At 37.5% G+C, this 26,154-nt stretch overlaps 1 protein-coding gene across 2 annotated transcripts; it reads left to right on the top strand.

Annotated features, from left to right (window-relative positions):
• Window positions 1-1,699: 1,699 nt before the first annotated feature.
• On the top strand, window positions 1,700-25,861 carry LOC102682240 (xin actin-binding repeat-containing protein 1). 2 transcript variants are annotated; one of them, XM_015354261.2, is made up of 9 exons: window positions 1,700-1,782; window positions 3,295-3,465; window positions 5,241-5,295; window positions 5,858-6,229; window positions 7,146-7,236; window positions 16,408-16,559; window positions 17,140-17,196; window positions 18,240-22,943; window positions 23,422-23,511. In XM_015354261.2, exons 2-9 carry the CDS (start codon window positions 3,341-3,343, stop codon window positions 23,428-23,430), a joined length of 5,565 nt encoding a protein of 1,854 aa, XP_015209747.2. In that variant the 5' UTR covers window positions 1,700-1,782; window positions 3,295-3,340; the 3' UTR covers window positions 23,431-23,511. The 2 variants fall into 2 exon arrangements, with proteins under 2 accessions (XP_015209747.2, XP_015209745.2); XM_015354259.2 differs by having other exon boundaries at window positions 18,240-25,861.
• The last annotated feature ends 293 nt before the right edge of the window (window positions 25,862-26,154 follow it).

The following is a 26,154-nucleotide window of genomic DNA, read 5'->3' as shown; positions in this document are numbered from 1 at the left end:
GAATTTATTTTTATGTTTTTCCCCATAACAATACAGTAAAAAATAATAAATCAAAAAAGCTAATTTTTCAAAAACACATAACATCTGATAAACTGATAATCGAGGCTCACAGACTAAAACTAGAATAGCATCTAGTATCACTTAGTTCTAGAATTCTACAATGATCTAAATACTGTACAATATCTCTCAGACCTTCTTTTAATTGGGCATATACAGTATATAAAGTATCTGGTTTATTTTTAAATCAGTTTACTTTACATTCTTTAACAATGCTAATTAATTTCTTCATTTACAGTACTTCAGTTTTAACATTAATGGCACAGACTGTCTTGAAGATGTTATGTGAATATTTGGAATTCATAGTTCCCCTTGGAGGATGGTTTGGTCTAGTAACATTCCATTCCTGCCTCTCCCATAGTCTGTGCTGCTCTGGAATGACGAGAGGAAATCTGTGAACAAGCAGACTTCAACCTGCAACCCCTTCCCCATTCATCATGATTCTAAATTCACATAACAAAATATTCTTAAATCCACATTACACTACAGCAACAGTGCATGGCTATATGTTCAGTGGAATTTAATTGACAGACACAAACTTTATTTTCATTATAGTATCTGAATTGTAGTAGCTCAAGAGTTCTTTCACTCTCAGAATCTGGGCTGGAGGCCCATTTTTTTAGTGTAGCAGGATTCTCTGCTGCCTGGAGGAGTGGTGTGTGGATCTGGATGAGACGAACCCTTGAACAACTGTGTTCACATCTCCTCAGGGGTAAGCACTGTGCCTGCCACACCAGTATGTTCATTTTTATCATTACAGATGTTCCTTGTGAAAGAGAAGTGTTGTACAAAACCAAGGTACCCAAGGAACAGCCTAATGATTCAGGAATCATTGCTGACACTGTTTTAGAGGACAAAGCCTGTTGTGCCAATATCCTGTAAGCAATCCAGCCAATATGAGATGTTTGTCATCACATAGCCTCTTGGCATCTCAAAGGTAGTTACCTCAAATTATTGACAAAAAGATGTTTCTGGATCATCTTTGCAATAAGTGCAATTGGTTAGTATTACACATTACAGATTGCATTTACATATTGTGATGCCAGTGTCGGATATCAAAATGGTTTGGAATACAAATTTACAAGAGGGTAAACATACAGTAGGTAAATAGAAAGTGGGGCAGGTGGGTTACATGGAAGGGTATTTTAAACTCCCCCAAAAGACTTGCTCAACACTACATTTATAAGGTAAATGGCATCTCTTGATTAGATCAATGTGAGATCACTGAGGAGCGAACCAGCGACGTCAAGGTTATAGGCTATCAATATTGTTTATTTTGTATTCAAGTGCTCTGCTCTGGTGTTCCGTCCTGATGCCTCACTACCTGAGTCTTACTCAGGTTAGGACCTGGCGGCTCGTCATGGCCTTCTAAAATAAAGCAAAGTTCTGAAATAGGATGGATATTATTGTTAGAAGTAATTATAATTCTTCATTGTTAGTATTAATTGCAGTAATAGTAATATCAGTAGTGTTAGATACAGCAGATTTATTTCATGACTAAGAAATGTACAGTATATATAATTTATGCAATAACAGTATGCATCATACAGTAACTTGTTAATCCGCCCCTTTATTCTCTTCCTGAGAGGCAAATGCAATTAAGATGCGGACTTTGCTCCTCTTGTTCCTCAATAGAAATAACCTGCAAGTCAGTCTGGAGAGAGTAACTGCGGAAACACCTCAGTATCTCTGAAAAGAGAATGGAAAGAAGTGGACTTTAATGAGGTATTTGTTTTTTTTTGTTTTGCTATTATTTCATGAACTGTGCTGTTAAATCCTATCTAAAGGGTACTAGCGTAGGAAATGCACAAGGAAATATTATTTTAAATTTTTAGCCTGCTTTCCATTAAGCCAAGAGACAGTCACGCGAAATAGAAAACTGTTTCAACAGATTTGCTTTCATTTGACAATATGAACAAATTCAAACCACTGCAAATGCAAACAATTATAAAGCTGGAAACCATGGGAAGGAAAAAATACTTTGTTAAATTATTTACATTATTTTCAATTTGTTAAATTTTCATTGTTGTTGATCATTTGTATTACAACTACTTCTAATTCCTATTGCTACTAAATATAACAATGATGACCACTGCAGAATTGCAGTTTCAATACAAAATTCTGATTAAAACGCAATGCAAATGTGCCGTGAGTATTCTAAGGTCCAGAGGAAAAATGAAACATTAACAGTGTCATATGAGAGTCACACACAAAAAACAGCTGTTGCATTACATACCTGGTTAAACACCAATTGGAGATCCCGTATTGCTTAGGATAGTCACTAGTGCTGCTTTTTCTCTTAGACTGAATATAGAGTTTACACCAGCAGTGGATGTCATTGTCAATATCAAGTTCCCATTGAACAATGAAAGAAAGGCATAAAGGTTCTTGAGAGTTCATTATTTGGAAGTTGGACGTTGCAATTATTTTGATATCCTTAATTATGTATAGCGCAGTCTTTAAAGGAAAACATGGATATTGACAATGGAGTGCATTCTGTACTGTATGTTTCCTTCAAGAATGTCCTAATAAAGGTGGTAATATTAGATGGATTATTAGGGTTTGTGTATACTGTAAACAACGTACAGCTTTAGAAAAAAGAAACTTACGATATCAACCACAGACCAGTAATAACGACCTTTTTGCCTTACAGTTCCTTCACAGTTAAAACATGCTCAGTAAATGCATCCCATAAGCAATCCTAAGTTCCAGCAGTTTATTTTTGGCAAAGGAGACCAAATATGTTGACCAAACAACTGACTATTGACTTCTCAAAATCATTGTACATACTGTACAGATGAAACCACTGGCTGTCAGAAGTTGTGTTACAGACACAGAAATAAGCACTCCTTTATTAATGTTCTAGTTAGCTAATGTGACTGAATGGGTTAAATTACGATGATAATTGCAGCTTCTACTGTATGTAACTTATAAAAAAGCATAAGCTTACTGGCCAGACTAAGGAAACAATTCTAAATAAACTGTCTTACAAACCACTATAGCATCACAAGAAATAATGATTTATCAAATTTCAGTGTCCCTTTGGTGCCATAGTTTTTGTCTGTGTGGGTCACATGGTAATAAGTGTGGTCTGTGCCACATAAATCCTGCTTTTCTTTTTCCTGTAAAGTTAAATACATGATGTCAAAGTGTATAATGCTGATCAACTATCAGTCAAGCACTTATATGCTATTGTTTGTTGACATAGTTGCTCGTTCAAAATTGATCTTTCACCAGATCTTTGGCAGATTGAAGTGTGTAAGACAAACTGAAAAGATCCAAAATGGAAATGAAAAGCAGTCTGAGGAGGGCCCAGTCCCTAAAACACATCTCGACCGAAAGCCAGCAGTCTTGGAGAGATGCTGCGCTTTGGGAAAAGGGAAAGTCTGTCTCACAGCTGGTGGCCCAGTAAGTAAAATATTTTCTCTTCTTCTAACGGTGCTAACAAGTAATGCAAGTATTTAAGCGAAACCAGTTTAGTTTCATAACTGAGATCAAATGTGTCATGTGATAAAAATCTATGGTTGAATTGTAGGAGGGATGTATTACTACTGATATTAGACAATGAATTAGACACAATTATCTGTGACACATACTGTACATGAAGAGGTCATCACAGCTGATTGATCATGGAAACATTTTTTTATTAATCTGTGTGGAATTAACTTTTACTGTATGCTTTCCTTTTCAAAATGCAAGGCATCTTTTGTGAAATGTAAAAATACTGTAACATAACATTCTAGCTACCCAACTACCAATGCTGGGCTGGAATGATACCACCACTGTGGTGTTTAAATCGGGCATTCAAAGCATGTGGTAACACAGCACACAAGTGCTGGAACAAGGACAAATGCAACTGGGGAATGCAGAGACATTTTAAGCAGGAATGAAAGTGGGAATGAACAAAGGATGTCAGACTATTTCATTATTATTTGTTGCTGTTTGTCCAGTAACTCTTGTTATCTCCGTCATTCTGGAGAAACATTTTCAAATTCAAAGCTGCTCTCATGACCTACTGTCTCCTCTCATTATTATTAGATATAAGTATTTATCCATTTGTAAAGTAATCAAAGGAATTAGCCCAAAGTACCCATTTTTACAATTCAAAAATCACAGGAAAGCAGATTAAAATATTATTTTGTAAATACTGCACAAGTTACGTTGCGACCACAGTATGTTTGGAATTGTTTGCAGACAGAAATGCTTTCAGTTAGTGATAAACCACAATTGGGCAACACAGTGACACTCTTCCAGACTTCCAGAATTCCAAAATTCCAGACCTGGGGTACTCTCCGGGTGGAGTTTGTACATTCTCCCCATGTTCATGTGTGTTTCCTCTGGGTGTTCTGCTTTCCCCCCAAAGCCCAAAGACATGACGGTAGGTTAATTGGCTTCTGGGAAAAAACAGCCCTGAAATGAACGTTTGTTTGTGTCTGTGTATGCCTTAGCATCCTGTTCCAGGGTCTATCCTGCCTGGGTCATGTTGCTAGGCTCTGGTTATCCTGTGACTAACCTGTGAAAATGGATGAATGGATAAAAAACATGAAAGTAATGTGGACTTAAAAGCACTTTTCCCCTCCCTTATCTGCACCTGCTGCTACTGCACAGGCATGATCGCCAGGAAATGCAAAACAACACTGTTATGTGGCTAAGGCCCATATTAAATGAATAGCTTGATCCAACCACCAACTTCAAATTCCACTCATTCCACGTCTTTCTATTTGCCCAAGGCTTCTTTCTTGTGTGCGTGGAAAGCCTCTACTTTTCTATTGTAATTCACAATCACTGCATGGACTGATGTTTAGATTTAACCTGTATTGTTCTTATTGCATTTTAATATACTGTATAATTGCACACAATTTCAGCACCAAACTGCTGAAGTACGTGTGTCACTGATGGTCTGTTGAAATGTTAACAATTTGACACTATGATTCTAATATTCATGTTTTTTTCACAGCAGTTTTGAATTTACAGCTTCGGCACCAAATCCTTTAAAACATTTAACATATTCTCAGCTGTGTTTATGATCTTATTACAATATGTCAGGACTGTAATATCATGCTTCAAGTACAAGCATTTCAAGGGACTTGTTTTTTTTTTTTACCTTAAGTACTGTAATTCGATGACTATGCATGAACAAAACATGATTCAGTTTTGCACTCTTTTATAAATATTTTTTACAGGTACCAAACCTCACTGGACTTAAAGAATGCAGATTCAGAAGAACAGAAGCAAAAGGTTCAGTATTTAGTGCATGATACCTTTAACATTAATTAAAGCATTGTTTCTACATCACATTGTCTACAGTGGGGAAAAGTATTGATTTTCTGTACTCATGGTTTTCACCTTATAGCAGTGATCCTTTTAAACATAATAGAGAAACAGTATAAAAATTACAAAGCAACTGACATGCTTGGAATGATTTAACCTTGAATGCAAGATACTAAATAATAAAATATTTTACAGTCACTTAAGACCTTAGCTTACATTAGAATAATGTTATTGTTTGACCTACTGTATTTTATGATATTGGTATATGATCTATACTAAAATATGCAATCGATATCAATTTATGTTTGTGAACACCATAATGCTTGGTTTTCAAAACAATGTTTTGAATCTCCACAAACTTTTACATCACTCCAAACAATTTAGTCAAAGAAAACAACCCACATTGTGTCCAAAAATCATGGAAGAAATATACATTTTTTGGGGGGGCAACGCATACTCTATGTTCATTCACTCCATTATGTTCATATCCTATTTCAATCCTAAAACTTTCTTCAATTACCCTGTTTAGATCCTAGCCAGAGATGATCCACCAGACACTAAATTTGAAGCTCTTTTGAAGACGTTTGAGTCGAGACAGAAGCCAAAGAAATCTGCTCATTATGACAATGGAAATCTACTGAGGAGCAAATCCATGGAGCACCTCCCTCGTCAGGGGGAAACAAGTATCTCGTCACTGCTGGCCATCTTTGAATCCACGTCACCCTTGAAAGAGACATGGAGGAGCCCTCAAGTGAAACAGGGACTGACTGCTGACAAGTCTGTCTTTGTTCCATCTAAAAGGGAGAGACCAGTCACAAGAATTTGGCAGAAGGTAGTAACATCAGCAGAAGTAAAGGAAACTGAAAGTATTCCAACCAGAGAAGAGCAGGCTGTGAATAAGGTTATTTTTTTTGTTTTTTGTTTTTGCTCTAACATGCATTGTGCCATTACTTTTGTATCAAAACCCCTTTAGTTTTAATTTCCTTTCTTCTTTCTGTTTTTTTTTTCTGTTTCCATGTGTTTTACTGGAAATTATAGACCATAATTAGTCATCACTGCTGCTATCCTCTGGCCATTTCCAGAAATACATTCAATATTAAAATATAATTATTCCATTTATTATCAGAAAGCAACTTATACCCCCATATGGGTTACAGAAACCTGAAGCCTGTCCTGGAAGCTCAGAGCATAAGGCATGGCCGTTCTCTGGAAGAGATGCTAGGTCATTGCATGGGACACACACAATCCCAAAGGGAAAATTTAGAGACACTAACTAATCTGGCCAGGATTTCTTTGGGAGGTGGGAGGAAGCTTGGAGCTCCTGGAGAAAGTCCATTATGGCATGGGGAAAATGTGCAAGCTCTACAAAGAAGAATCCCTGGGCCCAAACTGCACCCAGGAACCAAGAATTGGGAGGCAGCAGCTCTTCCTGCCTCGCCTCCGTAGCTCTCAATCAAAATCTGCTTCCTTTTTTAATCAAGGTGAATATTTGCATGAACGAAACTCATCCAGGTCATCATAGACTTGTTTACAGCTTTTGCCATTTCAGGTGCATCGAAAATAGAGCTCTAGAAGGAGAAGAATATTTTACCCAAATTTTCGTCAATTCTTAATAATTTACCTATAACGTGCATTTACTCAAGTGTGTCTTTATGTTGCTATGAGCAATGCAATTGTGTGCTGTGGCTGTGTTTATTCTCACTGCACATTGTCATATTTCTTACTTTGCGAAGTTTGCCTAGAAGGAGATTAATCTTATGTGAGGTTGTTGACAATGGCTAAAAAGAACTTTGTTTTTAACCATCTATCCTTTACAGAATGTGACCCATGGCTGGCCAGACAGATTTCTGAGAGGAGAAATGATAGGAGGATTGTCTCCACCTCTTGACAAGACGATGGGTCAAGCACGTAAGTTTTTTGTCATGTAAAGACAGACAGTTCTTTCATTTTCCTATATATGCTGTACAGCCCTGAAGAGCTTTTACTTTCTTCTTGTTTTGAACAGTTTTCACAGAGTTTTTAAATGCTAGTTTTTCTGGGTCAGATGGAACTTCTGCTTAAAATGTAATTGTCATATACTGTAGTCCTCTATGGAATTCCATGGCCAAACCAAGAGTAATGAGGTAGATATGTACAATATCTATTCAGTTCTGGGTCTGGCCGAAAGGCATATTAGAGTTGAATCAACTTAGTGCTGCGTGGACAATAATCTTCAGCATCAATATAAAGAACAATCAATTCAATGCCAAAAATGAGTAAAAATATTTTAACCTCTAAGCTAAGGCCCTAAGGTGTCACACATATGCACTTAAAATAGATCTGTTTGCTCTCCCTATCATTGTGTTTAAACATGATTATTATGGAACTAAACCTGCTCAGACCAGTTTGGTAAAGCGTTATTTTTACATCAGGCCAATCATTACTTGTCTCTGAGGCCTGACCATGAATTGGAAAGGGCGGGTGGCAAAGGGGATTAACTAGACCAGGGAATATAAACATCAGACAAAAGGTCGTGAAAAACAGAATGTTATTGACTACTGCAATACAACAGAAAGGGCAGAGTGTGTGTGCTCATTAAGCTACTTCCTGTCCTTATAGCAAGATAAAAGTGAGTTCTAAACCTTGAAATGTATCTTCTTTTGCACTACAAAATCTAGTCCCCCTTCCTGGTGTGCTGTGCACCATAACAGGAAACAAAACATGTGTGTATGTGTGAGTTTAAATTATTTTTTTTATCTAACAACTTTAAAACACTTCCTACGCAGTACAGGTAGCTAATTCACCTCATTCAGTAATAACAGAGTTTTGTGATGTTAAAAACTTTGCATGTTATAGGTAGGTATACTACCGTATTTTATAAAACTCAAAATGTCTGACTGCAAACTTGACAGAGGTACAGTAATAGATGTCAGGCTTGTCCTGTATATTTTGAGAGAGAATGTGGAGATCAAAGGTGTGTAAACATAATACTTTATTTCCCCCCCCACATTGGGAAATGGGCTTCACGACAGTTGGTGACTGGCATCTTAAACACCTTGCATCTGAGCAGTCTGGCATTCAACAACATTCTAAAGTTAACAACTGCTTTCCTTGCCAGACCCCTGCATACTGTGTAGAGCAGTGCAGAATAAACTTGAATTCTATTTCATATGCAAAACAATCTTTGAATTATGTTCAGGAACTTGGTGTGTAGGTCCCAATACAGGGGCATTTAACTTCCTCCACAGCATGAATTCCAAATTTATTTACAAAGTAACACATGGATCATTTCTGTGTTTGAGTAAGCTGTATACCCATTAAACCCACAACAGCTCCTATTCTGCTAAAGAGGTCATGTAAGCCAACTAAAAATAGCATTAAAGCCAGGGTGTACACTCATTAAAACATATATATACATTCTGTACTCATGCAGTCAGAAAATGGGCCAGGTCCAATTTAAGGAGGTGACAAAGACACAAACACCCAGGACATGAGGATGGTGCTGTAGACAGGTTTAGTTTACACACATCATTCAAGGATTTTCTTCTGACACAGTCAAGGAACAGCACATGAGTCAGACCCAGACTGAAATAGGTCATATCCATGCGACCTCCATAGCTGTGTCTGTCACCAGCCTCAGATTCCCCAGGATAACCAGAATGGTTAGTTAGTTTAAATGGCTATCACGGTTCTAAAATTATCACATGTGCATTGCATTTTCTTATCTTTGCCAGCACAGGTTTTACTCTTTTAATGTCTTTTTTGGAAATAAGTACTTCCAATGCTGAGCAAGCAATGACAATCAGAGTTACTTACAATAAAGTTTCTTGGACTTCAGGAGTTCCAGTCTGTGATCATACTTTCAACTGGAAAACAGAAAAAAAAAATTCAAATGCTGACATTCGTGGCTATGATAATTAATAACAGTGAAATTGAGAGTTAAATCCGGATAGAACCCACTGCCTTAACAGCTTCATTTTTTTTAAAGAAACAGCAAATACAAGCAGATACAAGAAAATAGATCATGCCTTATGAGGTACTAAAGGAAATTGTCAATCACAGAAATATTAAACAAACCATGAAAAGTCTTTAATATTAGCCAGGGTAGCTAATTGTTCAGCAATCCATTATCTAGCCCAGTGCGGTAGACACTACACAGACAAACTTTTTCTAATAGAGGGTCGTGGGGAAGCTGAGGCCTATCCCAGCAAGCAGTGGGCACAATGTGGGACACATCTTGGAGGGGATGCCAGTCCATCACAGGGCACGCACAGACACACACATGCTTACACTAGGCCCAATTTTCCCAGAAGTCAATTAACCTACCAGTATGTCTTTGGAGTGTGAGGGGAAACCTAGTGGAAACCCACGCAAACACGGGGAGAACTCCATGCAGATAGCACCAGAGGTGTGGAATTGAACCCAGGGCTGCAGCACTGTGAGGCAGCAATGATATCTACTGTACCTCCATATGCCGCCTTTAGCTAACTTCATTGTTCTTTATTTTTGCTTTTCCAGACAACTACATCGTTTTGATGTCTCAGTCATATTCTTAATGATATTACACAGAAGTATTAATAGGAATAGCGCATGGGGCTTTGCAATGAAATTCCCATAACCGTGACCCTAGAGCTAAAACAGAATGTGAATAGTATAGAGGTTGGCTCAGTACTCCTGTTTAATCAAGTACCTGGTGATGTCACTGTCTCAGAGTGGGTCTGCCGTGGATAGTCAGGTGCTAAAAGCACAAGAACGATGGGTGAGTGGGCTGCCCCCTTCCCATGACGATTTCCAGAATCAGTGATTGACTCAGCCTGGTGGAATACCAGCAGTTACCATCCAAAAATAGTCAGCTAGCTTCATCCTCCCACCATAGCTAGATAAAAATCAGCTGTCACAAGCGTACGGCAGCGCAAAGGACAGTAGCACAGCAGGCACAGTGTCGCTCCTGCATATTAGACAACACCAGTACCAGCTGAGATTCACTGGGACTTTAAAAAGCTTTTGAGAGGAGAGTTGAAATCACAGAGACAGACAAACAGAAGAAAACAAGGATTTTCTCACATTCGTAAGTTTACTATCTTGTATTTGTCTTTAATGTTTGTCATAAAATATTTGATAGAGTTATGAATGATAAATATACAGTATTCCCAATTACAGACTGAGTAGCAAGAAGAAAAGCCTTTCAAGGAACTGGTGACCTTTTTGACATTATATATATTTTATGAGCATTAGCAATATAACAGTAAACTTATTTTAAATTACAAAATTCATGACACTAATGTTATCTTGCCTATTTTGAGCGTTATTTGTGTTTATTATGATTTGTTATGCACAAGAGAAGGTTCAATGTTATTCTTCATGTATATGAGTTTATTGTGAACATCAGCTAGCTGAGTCATATAAATGGAATTACATTTTGAGTTTGTTAACCATTTTAAACTCCCCAAGAAAAAGTTTGATTAAACATTTGTATCTTTATTTTTATATAAAATGTGACGGCAACATTTTTGAAGAAACATTTTAATTGACTTTTTAAAATCAGATTGTAGCTTTAATTTTCTTTTTCCAGATGTAACTTCTCTTTTATATTGCTCCGGTCAATCATGTAAAAATAAACAGAATACCACTATACTGTACATAAATATAGTGGAAACAATATTGATGTTAAATTTATTGTTTAAAAATCAATTACAAATTAGAGGACCTATGAATAAAAGGTTTAATTGACAATATCTTAGTCTGATTTTTTTAATTGGCTAAACTTTATTTTCACGACCTCAAATACTGTGCTGTCAAATTGTAAATTAATTTAGTTTTATTTCAGTAAATCACAGAAGGGAATATTTGCACAAAGTATTCAGTACTTGGTGCAAATTATTTTCCCGTTTGCCTAACGTTATCAATAAACAAATGCAAAGAACAACATAACCATTCTCACAAGATCATAAGGAAAAGGAAGATTTTTTATACATTTCAGTTATTTATAGGCTTACATAATAATATAGACTTATCTCTACATTCTCTAAGAATGTGTGGAATGAGAGACCACACAAGAGCCTTACCCAGTTAGTATCATGCCAATGTGATGGAGAATAATCTTTTAGCTAATAGCCAGGATCTTCCGACTTCACAAAGCATATATTGATTCATCTGGATTATTCTGGTTCAACAACAAATGTGTTCTTGCCGAACATTTGTTATATTGTGTTGAATTTGGATCGACTGTTTTATAACAGAATTTATACTTATATTTCATTTTTGTGTGCCCAGATAGCTCATCATCATAATTATGATCATGGATCGTTAAGGTTGATGAAAACAATAGACATTTGTTTTACAGATGGAGCAGATTGTGACAATCTAGAGAAAACCCAATTGTTTTCATAATGTTGTGCAGAAAGATTCCATGGTAGAGAAGTTGTCACCAAAGGCAGCTGAAACCTTTAAAGTATGAGCTGCATATTGCAATCATTTGAACAGCTGCTAGGTGAGGGAAACTTCTTTACTTAGCTATGCTTGTAATAGCACTCCTACATACCATACAACCTGACAATAGCAGAGAACAACTAAGAGCACGGATGTGAATAAATGAGTTCCCATCAGATGAATTGAACGTTTTGTCTTAAATTGGTTCTGTAAAACCCAGAGGTCCTAACAGGCAGGAGGTAATATTTCTTTATTTTGGGTTGATCAGAAGGATTGAGAAAGATTGTACAATATCTGAAGGTTGCCAATTATGTTTTTTTTTTCTTGTGCACAAATTAATTTAATTCAGAGGTTCAAGGCCAGAATAAGCTTACAGTAAATGTAAGTAAAGCTTTTGGGCAAAGGTATACATATCGTCCTAATATACACATACAAGCTATAAATTGTCCAAAACCAATTAATTCTAAAGTTATTGGCAAATAATAATTAAATCATCAGGGTAGTACAATACAGACTTACAGTTTGCAATAATGATGGAAAACATTGCTTTCCACACAGTACAGGGAATTATATGAGCTATAGTGCTTACAAATATTTTACTGAGTTTAGTACAATCTTGGATTAGCATACTGAGGTGCATGTATGTCTCTCTTTTTTTTTGATAATTGTTGATTATTCCTAATAGCTGGCAGAGGTTTAAATATTGAACATACTGAAGTGGGACATTTATATATCTCACTTATCCAGCATCACAGTATCACCACTTTAGCACATTGTGAGAGGTGTTGATGGGGTCTGTTAAGCCTCAAACAAAAGTTACACTAAGATGCCCAGTGGCTTAATACGCTACATAATAAAAGACAGGAACAACACCCACAAACAGGATAAACCAGACCAATGTCTGCTGCATATCAAAGGACAGAACCTAGAGCAAGACAGAGTAGGACAAGAAGTAATTACATATCAAAGAACAGGACAAGCACTCAGATTGTGAAACAAACTTTCTTCTGACTGTATATAAGAGCTGGGAAACCCTTGCAGTTTGTCTGTTCTGTGGGGCAGACCCAGAGCGCATTGTCTGACTCATTGAGCTCAATAAAACTGAATCTGCACAGGACTGTGTCCTGCTCCTCTGATGAAGAATTTCCCACAACAATACTGATATTTGTTGTCAGCAAAACATCAGCTTCATAAAAAATACACATTGGTGTTTATGGAGGAATAGGGTACACATATGCAATCATATTCTTGCAGGACTAAGGCTCTGTGGAGCTTAGGTGGTGTCATGTCCAGTTAGTCTTTATGTTCATCCATCTATGAAAATGTATTAAGAGCGGACTCGTGAGTGGCGCCAGATTGTTAGCCATCTATTGTCCACTAAGAGATTACTGTGTGACTCTGCAGACAGACTTTTGTACAGGATAGAGCTGTTTTCGCTTCCATTAATTCTTAATTTAAAAAGGATGATGGTAACAACAGTTTCATTGTTATGGATATCAGAAAATAAGAACATTAAAGTATTTATGAGTATAAGAGAGAATTACACTAGAAGCTAATTATACTAGAAGCCAAGGAGTTCACACAGTTTTTTCTCGAAATAAGTGATGGTAACAGTTTAGACGATGTGCTGTGGCTGGGTAGCTTGTTCCTGACTCCTATGGCCATTTGTACACAGAAGTGCCTCTTAGTATCATTTTTAAATGCACTCATCGTTAGTTTTCATCTGTCTCCCCCAGTTTGTACAGATTTTCTACAGTTGAACAGTACAATGATGGGAATATAGTCAAATCAATTTTGAGCTACAATAAATAAACAACACTGACTTCAGAAAAATTTTGTTTCTCATGAGTTCGTATTTTTTTAGATAGCTGTATGTTCGTGTAATTTTAATGAAACATGGAGCTCCAAATAATTTTTAAAGTTTGATGGTCTGATTTCTTTGCTTCATTTTAAATGTTTCCTACATTCCTACATTGCAAATAGAGAAGATTGTCGCAGAATCAACATCTTTTTACTAAAGCATTGTCAAAAAAGTAAAACAAAATACTGTAGCTACAGTGTTAAAAAAACACGAAATTATCATGTTTCTGAATAAACTGAATATGAACTGCATATTGTACACCCACCACAGCCAATTTCTTTCATAGACAGACTTTCGGAATTGCTGTTTACACAGGCCTAGAAAACAAACCTGTTTTTCTGAGGCCCACTAATGCACGCTTCCAAATCTAGATAACGTCCTAAAAGCATTTCCAGACGAGATTAGAATCCCCCGTTTGTCAGATTCCTATGGTGACAGAATAGGGCATTATGTTTGCCTGGTGCCCTTGGTTTAATGCTGAGGGATTCAGAGGTAAGCTGTGGACACATTGTTGGCTGACAATTGAGGCAGGGTTACAGCTGAGCTTGCAGCTCCTTTTTCTACGGGTCTTATTTGTTCAGCCAATAGGTTGCTACTGAAGTCCAATTTCTAATTTGCCTCGATGAGCACCCAGAAAGTCAGGGAAAGGAGCAGGTGAGACCGACTTCTCAAAGTGATGACACTTTATAATGTCATCATGCAAATACAAGACTGTGAGTGGCTCCACCTTGCGTTTGCTGAGGCTCACTGGAAAATGGGCAAATGTTAGAATTGGGATATTAACCACTGCGGACTTGTTTTTGTAATGGATGAAACTGTTATTTTTTCCAATTCTGATTTTAAAACATTGCTATTGATAGCTTTTGTTCAATCAGTGCAAAGGCCTATCTCTGACCACTCCCAGTTTTAGATGCTAATAAAACTTCTCAAGAACAGCTGCTGGTTTTAAATGTTGACCAGGCACCTTCATATTGCATTATTTGTTGTTCTTGTCTTTTTTCTGGATGTTATTAACATAAAAATGCAATACATTATATAAATTAAATACACATATATTAGCATTACAATGTACAGCATGTGATTTCTAAACTTCTAAGCCTCTAAGCCTATTATAGTGTTATTCCAATATTTCCTGTTTATTATGTTCAGCATATTTTCAGACAACTTTTCATTTAAGTTATTATTAACTCAGGAGCAAGAAGTACTGGCAGTAGAAAAATACCTTCTGTAGAGTAGATGTTGAGTGTTTTCACACCCTGAATTAATTGAGGCAGCATACTTTCCACATGTTTTGAGGTACAACAAAAGGAACCAGATAAGGTATATTTATACAGGATTCTTCTATTTATACCTTGCTATCAGAGCACATGCCTCACTAGCTGTGTTAGAAAACCAAGACTGGCATTCAACTGAAGAATGTGCTAGTAGATGACTCCTTTATGCTATAACTGCTTTTCTAACCGTGAAACAAACAGGAATATGGAAAAAAAAATATTCTTTGGTCTTTTAAAACTGTTAAACAGAAATTGTTTATATGTATTTTACCATCTGTATTGCAATTTTTTTTGTATTCTAATAAAACTATATTCTATTATTATTATTATTGTTATTAGTGTATTCTAATAATTAAATCTTCATAATATTATTAAATTCTGCCTTCTTAATTACATTAATCTAGAATAATAATATTTATTATTCTTAATATTAAGAAAATGGCCCATTATTTTCTGATATTTACTATTAAGTCCATTTCTTTAATATATACATTTGTATATTTTTACTTTAAAACGTTATTTCAATTTCAATCTGCATTTATAGTATGAGATGAGGCTGCTATTGCAATGAGAGTTTCAACCTGTGGTCTAATCACACAGGCTACAAAGAGAGACCATATGCAAGTTCAGGATTTGCATTTAAATACATTCCTTTTTAGAGTACAACATAAGAAATGTATTTAGTGTAAGTGCAAATATTAAAAGCAACATATATGGTATAGGAACAAGTAATAGGTTTTTTCCATGCTGAAAAAAAGAAGAAAGAGAACACAACGTTTCGGCCGTTTACAACGTTTACAACCTGAAGAAGGCTCCACGGCTGAAATGTTGTGTTCTCTTTCTTCTTCTTTTAGCAAGGAATAAACCTATTACCTGTTCCTTTGCAGCCTATGCATGCTGACGCAGCTACCCACCTGAACATATATGATATAGTTCAAGTAGGTTCATCTATGGTCTAGGGAAGCATGGTAATGCAGTGGTTAGCATTTTGAGCTGGACATGGGGTGCTATCTGTTTTGAGTTTGTATGTTCTCCTTGTGTTTGCATGGGTTTCCTCTGGGTGCTCCAGTTTCCTGTCCAGGATGTACAGTATCCCACCTGGTGCATTTTGCTTGCCAGGATAGTCTCCAGCTCGCCTGCCATCCTGAATTGAATGAAACGATTAGAAAATGGATTGATGGACCTATAGTGTATGACTTTGATTCTGCTCAGATAAGAAAATCCCTGTATACATTCCCTTATATATATTGATCTCTATATAGTCACCCCATTATTTCCTGTTGTTGGGACACTTATTGTTAATTGAGTGAAGCACACTTTGGAAAATGGTTAAATGGTCCCTGTGAGAAGGACATAAATGATCTTAAGCTCCTTCTAAAGAAGAATGAGAAGGACATGATGATGTTGCATTTCAATAAAGCTCATAGTGAACATTGCTTATTGCAGTGCCTTCACTGCTTAGGAGCGGGAGTAGTGTTTCTTATTACTATAAAGAATAAACTGTATTTGTTGTCTTTGTTGTTAAATCTGTTGCAGAAGAAAAGAGGTTGCCACGGTTAGACCACCAGGAGGCCCCCTCTGCTGAAACCCAAACACGAGAGAAATCCTTGAATTCTGTGAAAGAAAGATCCGCACTCTATCTGCCCAAAGTAACAGCTGTGGACCTTCCAGGCAGCCCCATAAAACCAGTAAGTACTTGTCATTCCTGGGATTCTTTTGCTCTGCTCTTATGTCTCAGTGGGCAGGAGTTCAGAATAAGCAGTGCTCTCAAGTTCGCTGGCTTCTGTGGAGATTAAAGAATCTAGAAGAGCATGATGTTAAGTATAATGTCAAATACTCAGTCCGTGGGGCAACCAGGAAAAGAAGCACTTTTGAGAAACAAAACCAAATGACTTGTCTAAAAATAACTGTAGCCTGGTTACTAACTCTTCAGTCAAAATTCTGATTTTGACATTCATTTTTTATGTGTTTTTGTTCATTTTAAACAACATTAAATAACATTAAATCAATTCTAACAGTCTATTTCACTTTTCACTTGTAACTTATTAGTAGCCATAATATAATTTTAACTATTTTCTTTTTATCTTACATTAATTGCATTTTGCACACAGGTTTTTATATTCCACAGTCTAAAAGATTAAACTCACCCTTGTGATAATTTGAATTCTAGTACGAGTTGTCCTGTAAGAATCAAGTCTTTCTAACAGTTTTATCCAGTGATCAAAAAATAAAATACACAAACTGCAACAACCTTTTCTACATCAACAGGATAATTTGGCACAGCAGACTGTTATAATTACTGGAAACTCTCCAAAGACACGTAAGGTAAGATTTGGATGAAGCTTTTCTTTGACTAACTGGAAACAAGTGTGTAAATGCTGTGAAACTAACAAAACCAATACTGGATTCCTGAACATTTCCATAGCAGTGAACGCTGTACAATTACTGGGAAATCAAAGTTTATGGACTTTATTTGAAGGGACTTAAAACATTTTTTCTTCAAAAAACGAAAGTTAAATTTCCTTGGTGTTTACATTAATTTGATGGCCTTGGTTTTCTAAGATCCTTCATTACCCTGTGAGGCACAATGCTGTCAGGAAAAGTTCACTACATGATTGTTTTAAGTATTATTTATTTGTTTTATTATTCTTAATATATCAAAATTGAACATTTACAAATATTACCAAGAATACTGTATAAATAAATACATAAAGGTTAATAATAAAAGTGCTATAAATTATAGGAATAAATATTAATGAGCTCTTCTGGGCAGATGGACAGTCATCCTTATGTGTTCACCCTTATTAGTGCAGGTTTCGGGTGTATTACATAAATTATATTTGAAAATGCATGTGTAGAAAGAAGCATTTATAAAAAAATATATAGAGATTTCTCAGCTGCCCAATTACCATTCTGCTTCACTACATGATACTGGAATAAACAATTCCCATTTAACAATTAACAATTTAATTTTACAGATTAAGATTTAATCCTATTACAAAATTTAATAGCACAGTCACATAGGATTGTATTAGAACACATTGGAAGACCACATAGTTACTCTTGCAATGCAAAGCTTTTACTTACAGTGTTTGTCTGCAAAAAAGAGTAACTGTTACGTACACTGGCGTGGAAGCAGAGGATTGCAGTACTAACTGTTTTGGAGTTCATCTAACCTGCTGAATTTTGGCATGCGTGAAGATGATTTGCAGTGGCACATTTCTTCCGGCTTCTGCACCACTCGGAAAAGGTATGGGCCTTACCTTTCATGTTCATGGCTCCATTACTTTTTGTATTACTAACTTCCACTGAGAAAAAAAGGATCAAATAATTCACATGTATTTCCTTTTTTAATTTTTTTTCTAAAGATGGCAGATAAGACCAAAAAGATAAAGGTCTCAGCACCATCAAATGGGGCTCATGTAGAAGACGATCTGCCTCCCCCTCCACCACCCAGACCTCAGCAGGAAGAATTGCCAGCGGCTGAAGAGCAAAGTGTCACATTTGTGCCAGTGCCTCCACCGAAAGAAACCTTTTCCACTTTCTACCAGCAGCGGCAGAAAAACGAACTGAAAAGGCTCTTTAGACACATGCATCCGGAGCTCAGGAAAAACTTAGAGGATGTTGTGAACCAGGAGCTAGTAGAAGTGCTGAGCTCAGAAGACACACAGGCATCTGTGGAAGCTGGATATCAGGGAGAAGTCCAGTCCATGCGCTGGATTTTTGAGAACTGGGCACTGGATTCCATAGGAGATCCTCACTCTACTAAAAAGATGCTGGAAGAGGAAGCTTTGATGGGTGGGAATGTTAAAGGCACCTCTTCTGTGTTTGAACACCAGGATTCAGACAGCACGCAAATATACAGCTCCGTGGGAGCAAACGTTCCAGTCAGAGGGGACGTACATGCAGCAGCTTGGTTGTTTGAGACACAGCCGTTGGATTCCTTAAACAAAATACACCCAGAGGAAGGAGACATAGTAGAGGCAGTGCTAAAAGAAACAGTCCAAAGGGGTGATGTGAAAGGAGCCAAACTACTGTTCGAATCCTACCCGTTAGATGCACTGGGTCGTTGCAACTCTGTGGAAGATCACAGCTTCCTGAAACTGAAATCGGAAATTCATGAGCAAAAAGGAGATGTTCAAACAACTGTGAAACTCTTTGAGACGGAGCCGTGCTGCGCTATCAGAGATAGCACGGGTAACATCCATAAAGTCACATCCATATGCAGAGAAGAAATTCAAAGCAGCAGTGTCAGAAGCGCACGCTGGCTATTTGAGACCCAGCCTTTCGATGTCATAAACCGGAAGGAATCTGGGGTTCAGATAATTCGGGGTATCTCCTTGGAAGAAGATCAAAAGGGTGGAGTCGAAAGAATGAGATGGATGTTTGAGACTCAGCCTTTAGATACCATACATGAAAGTATTCAAGAACCTATGTTCCAAGCTACCACTGAACAGGTGGAAGGAGCTGATGTTGGAAACAAGTGGCACCCATTTGAAACACAGCCCCTGGCTTCACTGAAAGGAGAATTCTCAGATGAAAGTCGCTGCAGGGAAGAGATAGTTGGTGGTGCTGTGAGATCCACCTTGTGGCTGTTTGAAACACAGCCCATGGAAAACTTGAAGGACAACTATGAAGTTGGTCGCTTACAGAAAATCACAGTCACTGATGAAGAAAGGGGAACAGTGCAGAACAGAAAACATGTGTTTGAAACATGCACTCTAGATACCATTAACAAGGAATTAACTGAAGGAGAAAGGAAAGGTGATAATTATGAGATAGAAAAAGGTGATGTTAAATCCTACAAGCACCTTTTTGAAACAATTCCTCTGGGCAACATTTCTCAATCTGAGGATGAGTCAGTTGAAAAGTGCCATAAAGTTGTAGTTGGAAATGTAAAAAGTAGCAGGGAATTATTTCAGACTACGCCCTTGTATGCAATTAAAGATTGCTCAGGAAATTACTATGAGGTGACAACGGTAAGCAGAGAGCAGATTGTCCATGGAAATGTGCAAAAATACAAATGGATGTTTGAAACCAGACCTCTAGACCAGTTTGAGGAAGAAAAGGTTGAGATCATCAGAGGCATTACCAAGCAAGAAGATCAGACAGGTGATGTCAAGACAACAAAATGGCTTTTTGAAACACAATCACAAGATCGCATCCATTCACAAGTCAATCAGACAGAGAAGCCTCTATCAAATCAAAGGGAGACTTTACAAAGTGGGGATGTAAAGACATGCAGGTGGCTGTTTGAAACACAACCTATGGATATTCTGTATGAGAAATCTGAGAAAAAACAAGAAGAAGAAACATTACCAAAGACTGATGTGAAATCTTACACTTGGCTATTTGAGACACAACCCCTGGATACTTTAAATGATTTAAGTGAACGGCATCTGAAATTATGCAACACATCTCAGGATGGACTGAAGGCTGCTGATTTGAAAACAGAACGGCATTTGTTTGAAACAGAAGATTTAGACAGCACCGGAGGAACAGATGGAGAGAAAGAAGTCAAATATGTTAGTCAAGTTGATGTCCAGTCAGGGGATGTTTCTCGAGTTAAAGAAATCTTTGAGACAAAGTCACTTGATGAAATAGGAACAGCATCTGTAAAGATCTCAGAGGCGCTAGATGATAATGAAAATATTCAGAGAGGATCTGTTCGCAAGTTCACCTGGCTTTTTGAAAATTGTCCAATTGATGCTATTAAAGAACCCAAAGAGGAAGAGAAAAATATAAAACCGTGCTCCATAAGCGAAGTTGAAGGTGGGAATGTTGGCAACAAAAGGTTTATTTTTGAAACATTCTCTTTGGACCAGATTCATGATGAAGATCAGACGTTGGACCATACATCTGTTTCTGTAAAAGAACCCCTGAATAAAGGAGATGTGAAGTCTTGCACAATGCTGTTTGAAACACAACCTTTGTATGCAATCACAGACAAAGATGGGCAGTTTCATGAAGTCACCACTGTCAAGAAAGAAGAAATCATAAGTGGAGATGTGAGAGGTGCTAGATGGATGTTTGAAACAAAGCCCCTGGACACTATAAAGCCACAGGATGAGATCTTTGTGATTCGTGCTGTCACCCAGGAGGATGTTCTCAAGGGTGATGTGAAAACAGCGCGATGGCGTTTTGAAACACAGCCACTCAGTTCTCTTACAAGTCAAGATAAGATGTGGACAAGAAATGTGGATGATGTTCAAAAAGGTGATGTAAAGTTCAACAAAGAGCTCTTTGAATCTCAGGAGGTGACTCAGAAGAAGTATGTAAGGATGGTAAGTGTTACAGATGCTCAACACGGGGATGTCAGGACTTCCACCTGGCTTTTCGAGAATCAGCCTATTGACTCCTTGAAGGGGGAACTGCAGGAAAAGGCCTCTGTCCCAACTGTGCATAGAGAAGACAATCACAAAGGAGATGTGAAGAGATGCACTTGGCTATTTGAAACACAGCCCTTGGACTCTCTCAAGGATTCTGAACCAAAGGCTAACATAAAGGTTCAAGAGGAAGTGCCACTGACAGATGTGAAGAGCACCACCTGGCTGTTTGAGTCAACACCACTCGATAGACTCAGTTTCCAAAACACAGTGGAAACGGAAACAGTGGTGCAGAGTGTGAAGGAGACTTTACACCGTCTCTATTATTTTAATGCCGTTCGTTCCCAAGGAATTGTTATTGAAGCCAACGAAGCCAGAAGTGTAAAAATGGCAAAATACCAGCTAACAAATAAAGAAGGTCCAGAAATTCAGAAGGAAGAAGTTGTTGAAGGGAACATAAGGGGAATAATGCTGCAGCTCTTGCAGAAGACAAATATTGAACCCCAGGGTGTTCTCCTAAAAGAAGATGAACAGGGTAATGTTCAAATCACTAAACTGGAACTATCTGTTAACCAGCCGCTGTCCAATATTACTTTGGATGCACAATTTGGGAAGGATGATGTAGCTCAGGCTGTTGAAAGTCTTCTCAACCAGGACAAGTCTCTGAAAAAAGGAATCTTAATTCAAGAAACTGAAAGGGGGCATGCTGAAATGACAGTTTATTCTCTTCACAGTAACCATAAAAATGGGGCATTGAGTCAGGAGATCATCAAAGGAGATGTGAAGTCCACTATTGGCAGCCTTTTAGCTTCTGCTCAAGAAACTAAATCCTTGGCCACATTCAAATTGGAAGAAAATGAAAAAGGAAATGTCAATTTATACAGGAGCTGCATTGAGAAGGGAGACCTTAAATACTTAAAAAGTCTTCAAACAGATGCATCTGAAGATGAGCCCGATTCTTGCTCTGGGGAACAGACTGAAATTTTACAAGGAGACGTAAAAGGTGCAAAAAAACATCTCAATCAACAAAATGAGCAAGTTGAGCGAACAGTTGTTGACATTGTACCTGGAGATGTGAAGAACGTTAAAAAAGTATTCTCCTCTGAAAGAGGTACAGAAATAGGGAATGTTCAGAAAGAAGAAATCATATGTGGAGATGTTTCCTCTGCTAAACAGTCTCTTGGAGAGGCAAGTAATCATCCAACTGTTGTGGAAAAAGAGGAGATAGTGTCGGGGGACATTAAGGCAACACTGAAAGCTCTGGAACGAGCAAAGAATCAGAGCATGCGGTTGGAAAGGGAAACCGTTGTTCCAGGAAAGATTTATGACTTAAATGTTGAGTTACAAGAGACATCAGCTGATGTCAGTGAAGCAAAACCTAGGATAACTGAAGATGTCAGTTCTCAAAAACAGGAATCAAAACAGACCTATCAAGTGGAAAGACATGTAGTTATGGAAGACACACAAAGTTCAGATCTTCAAGCAGCTATGCAAAGCCTCAGGCAGGCTACAGCTGAAGCAAAGACCCTTCAACATGTTGTCCAGGGGAAGCAGCAAACAGTTACTCAAGGAAACATCCAGCACGAAAAGCAGAAAACAGCCAGTGTCCAACACGCCAGGACCATGCAGACATCAAAACAATTACAGAAAACAGCTGTGCAAATGAAGGAAACTACTTGTTGTTCAAGGAAGGAATCAGCAACCTCTACAAGAAGTGAGGAGAAAGTCACATCTGCATACCTAAAGGTCAGTGACTCCGTGGAGATGCAGGGAACCAGTCAAAACTTTGAAGCTTGCCAGGAAAGCAAAGTTACACAGAGTACAGATATTAACATTAATAAAGAAGGTCCACAGCCAGTACTCTCCGTAGTAAATCCTTTTTTCAGTTCAGATTATGATGCACAAAGTTCACAGGAAAAGACAGAAACAGAAGCTGTTGTAAGAGGAGATGTAAAGGCTGCTATTAAATCTCTGCGAAGTGCTGCAACAGAACAGAAACCAGTAGAAAAGGAAGACATTGTAAGAGGTAATTTGCAAGCAGCTCTTCAGTCTCTGGAGAAGTCTAACATTAATGTATCTAAAGGGGACTTTAAAGCTGCTATGATATACAGAAATGCAGGGCAGTCTTACTCAGAATGCAGAAAGAAAAAAGATACCACATCTGTTTGCAACCAGTCTGTTTTCATCTCTGTACCCCCATCTGATGCTGAATTATCTCCTCCAGTTTCAGTGACTGATGGAGAACAGCAGCCACCCGCAACAGTGAGCAAAGCAACAATAACAAGCTCCAACAAGGATGAAACTGCAAATAAACCATTTAATTCTTCTAATTTGATAAGCAATTCTGAGATCCCCCCCCCTCTTCCTCTCAAGACTTGTGAAAAGCTGACAACCCAGAAACCAGCCCTTCCACCAAAACCAGAACATCTGAATAAAGGCCCCTGTGGTGCACCAGCAAGTAGACCTGTTCCTCCACCAAAACCTCAGCATCTCAGAGAAAAACAGCATACTCCAGTTATTCCGATTAAAGTCAAACAACAGCTACCAGCAAAACCGTCACCAGTACCTATGACTCCAGAGCCTTTGTCAAACAGTCAAGATGTATTTATCACAAAATCTACAGACAAACATTCAAAAAATTATCTTCCTGCTAAAGTATTAACATTATCAAGAAAACAAGACATGGACTGTGAAAACACTGGTATTCATGCTGCGTATTTTGATACCAAAAAGGAAAATTTGACAGAAATTGATAAAACACTTCAATTTGTGGATCTAAATAAAGAAAAGAAAAAAATTCTGACGAAAGAGACAGTTGAAGAATTACAGTCAGCAGCCAAAACTAAAATCCCAACTTGTGAAGTGATAGAAAACAACAAGAGTGTTCCACAAAGCATCAATGCTGTAGAAGAGATTCGAGGATATATGCAGTACTATTCAGAGAACAGTGAAATTAAAAATTTTCAAACAGCTCTTCAGAACTTTGATGATAAGAAGAAATCTTCAGGTCAATTAAGTTCATCTGTGATAACAAAAAAGGGTGTGGTTGTGACTGCACCACCACTGCCAAAGAAGGCCAAAGTAATTCAAAATGAAGAAAAAAAAGAAATTTCCAAATCTGAGACTAATACCTGTTTGAGGCAAAGAACTACTGTTTCTGAACAAAATGGCACTTACAGGCATGGACAACAACAGAATTCTCAAACTGAACATCATAGACCATCAGTAGAAGTCACTTTTAGTCACAGACTTGAAGAGCAGCAGGAGCAACCAGAGAGCAAAGTTGTTCTTAGAGAGAAGAAAGGCAGGAGAGAGACAGAAGATGAAAGGAGGCAAAGACTGTCAGTCCACAAAGATGAAATAATGAGAGGCAATGTAAAAGCAGCAATGGAAATTTTTGAAAATCTGAGGAAACGAGAGGAGCTGAAAATAATTCTTTCCAAAGTTGAAGAAATCGAAGGAGAGACATGTAAAGTGGATGTAAGACACCTGAAAAATTTATTTGAGAATGTTCCTGAGTGGGTTGTTGGTCCTGGTAAAAGTCTGAAGAATAATAAACCTAAAGGGGAACAGAAAGTTGAAAAGACTGAAACACTGAAAGATGATACTGAAAGTATGTCCTCTGTGGAGGTTGTGTTTGGAGATCTAGAAAGAGCAAGTGTAGAAATAATTAATTTGAAAGAGCAGACACTGGCTAGACTGATGGATATCGAAGAAGCAATAAAGAAGGCATTGTATTCAGTCTCCAATTTAAAATCAGAATCTGACATTGCTGGGCTGTCTGGGTTGTTTAAAGAATCTTTAGGTACTGAACAAAACTCTGTCACTCCCAACAACATAAGAAAAATTAGCATTGTCTCCAGCAAAGCCAAATTAGAGCATTCAAAAGAGACCTTTGGAAACAACACAAATGAAAACATACTGCTGTCAGAAAAGACAGATAAAGTGGAAAAAACAGGACTGGAGGTTCCAGTTATCAAACCTAATTCCCCTTCATCTCCATCATACATCTCAATTCAGTCTGCTGCAAGAAAACCTACTGAGCCTCTTAAGTCAGAGGAGTCCATGTCAATACCTTCTGAAAAGCAAGTTACAGCTGAGAAGGTACAGAGCGATTGCATTAACTCCAAGCCTGAATGTGAACCTAAAAACACCCATGGCACGAATGGTGACCCAGACAAATGCCCTGATTTATCACAGCAAGAAGCACTCAGCAATGTTTACAGTCCTCTCAGCCCAAGAAGACAGAAAAGCGTGCTTGAGGTCAAAACAGTTCCTGAAGCTGCTGGAATAGTCGGTACAAAAACGGTTATGGAAAAATATGAAGAGACTGATTGCTTTGGAAACAAGTTTGTAACTTCAAAGACATCGACTATTGTCACAAAACAATCCGAAACAAAAACCTCATCGACGTATGAGGTAGTTGCCAGTCCAACTAAATATGAAGTTATGACCTCACCACAAGTCAGAAGGTCAGCTCACCATTTTTCAGAAGGTCCTCAGACAAATTGTAAAGTCAAAGAAGGTGGTACAGTTTTTGTCACATTTGGTCATCCAAAAACAGGAGGAAAACATTAAATATGTAGGCATATAGCTGTATAGACTCCTAGATGATTCCTTTAATATTAATGTTATCCTTAATAAATTGTTTCTTTTACTGCCTATTTAGTTATTCATGTTTTGTAAATGTTTGAGTTTTCTGTCATTAATTATTTTTTTTATTATACCAATCTTTACTACTATTTTATTTATATAAAATTGTATACTGTCCTGCTTTGTTTTTTTTTCCAGTATTCATTGCTTGGATTGTTTTATACTATAGCAGTGGCAAAAAAGATCATTTGTTATTTATCTTGACTAATTTTCTGAAAACATACATAATAAAAATAAAATAAATAAATATTTTGAGTCAAAACATGAAACATTGTGCAGAGCATATATATATATAATTAGTAAG

Source organism: Lepisosteus oculatus, chromosome 6 (assembly GCF_040954835.1).
Source record: "Lepisosteus oculatus isolate fLepOcu1 chromosome 6, fLepOcu1.hap2, whole genome shotgun sequence".
In the NCBI taxonomy this organism is placed as follows: Eukaryota; Metazoa; Chordata; class Actinopteri; order Semionotiformes; family Lepisosteidae; genus Lepisosteus; species Lepisosteus oculatus.
Note: the sequence above shows the minus strand (reverse complement) of the source record. Positions and strands in the feature narration are given on the sequence as shown.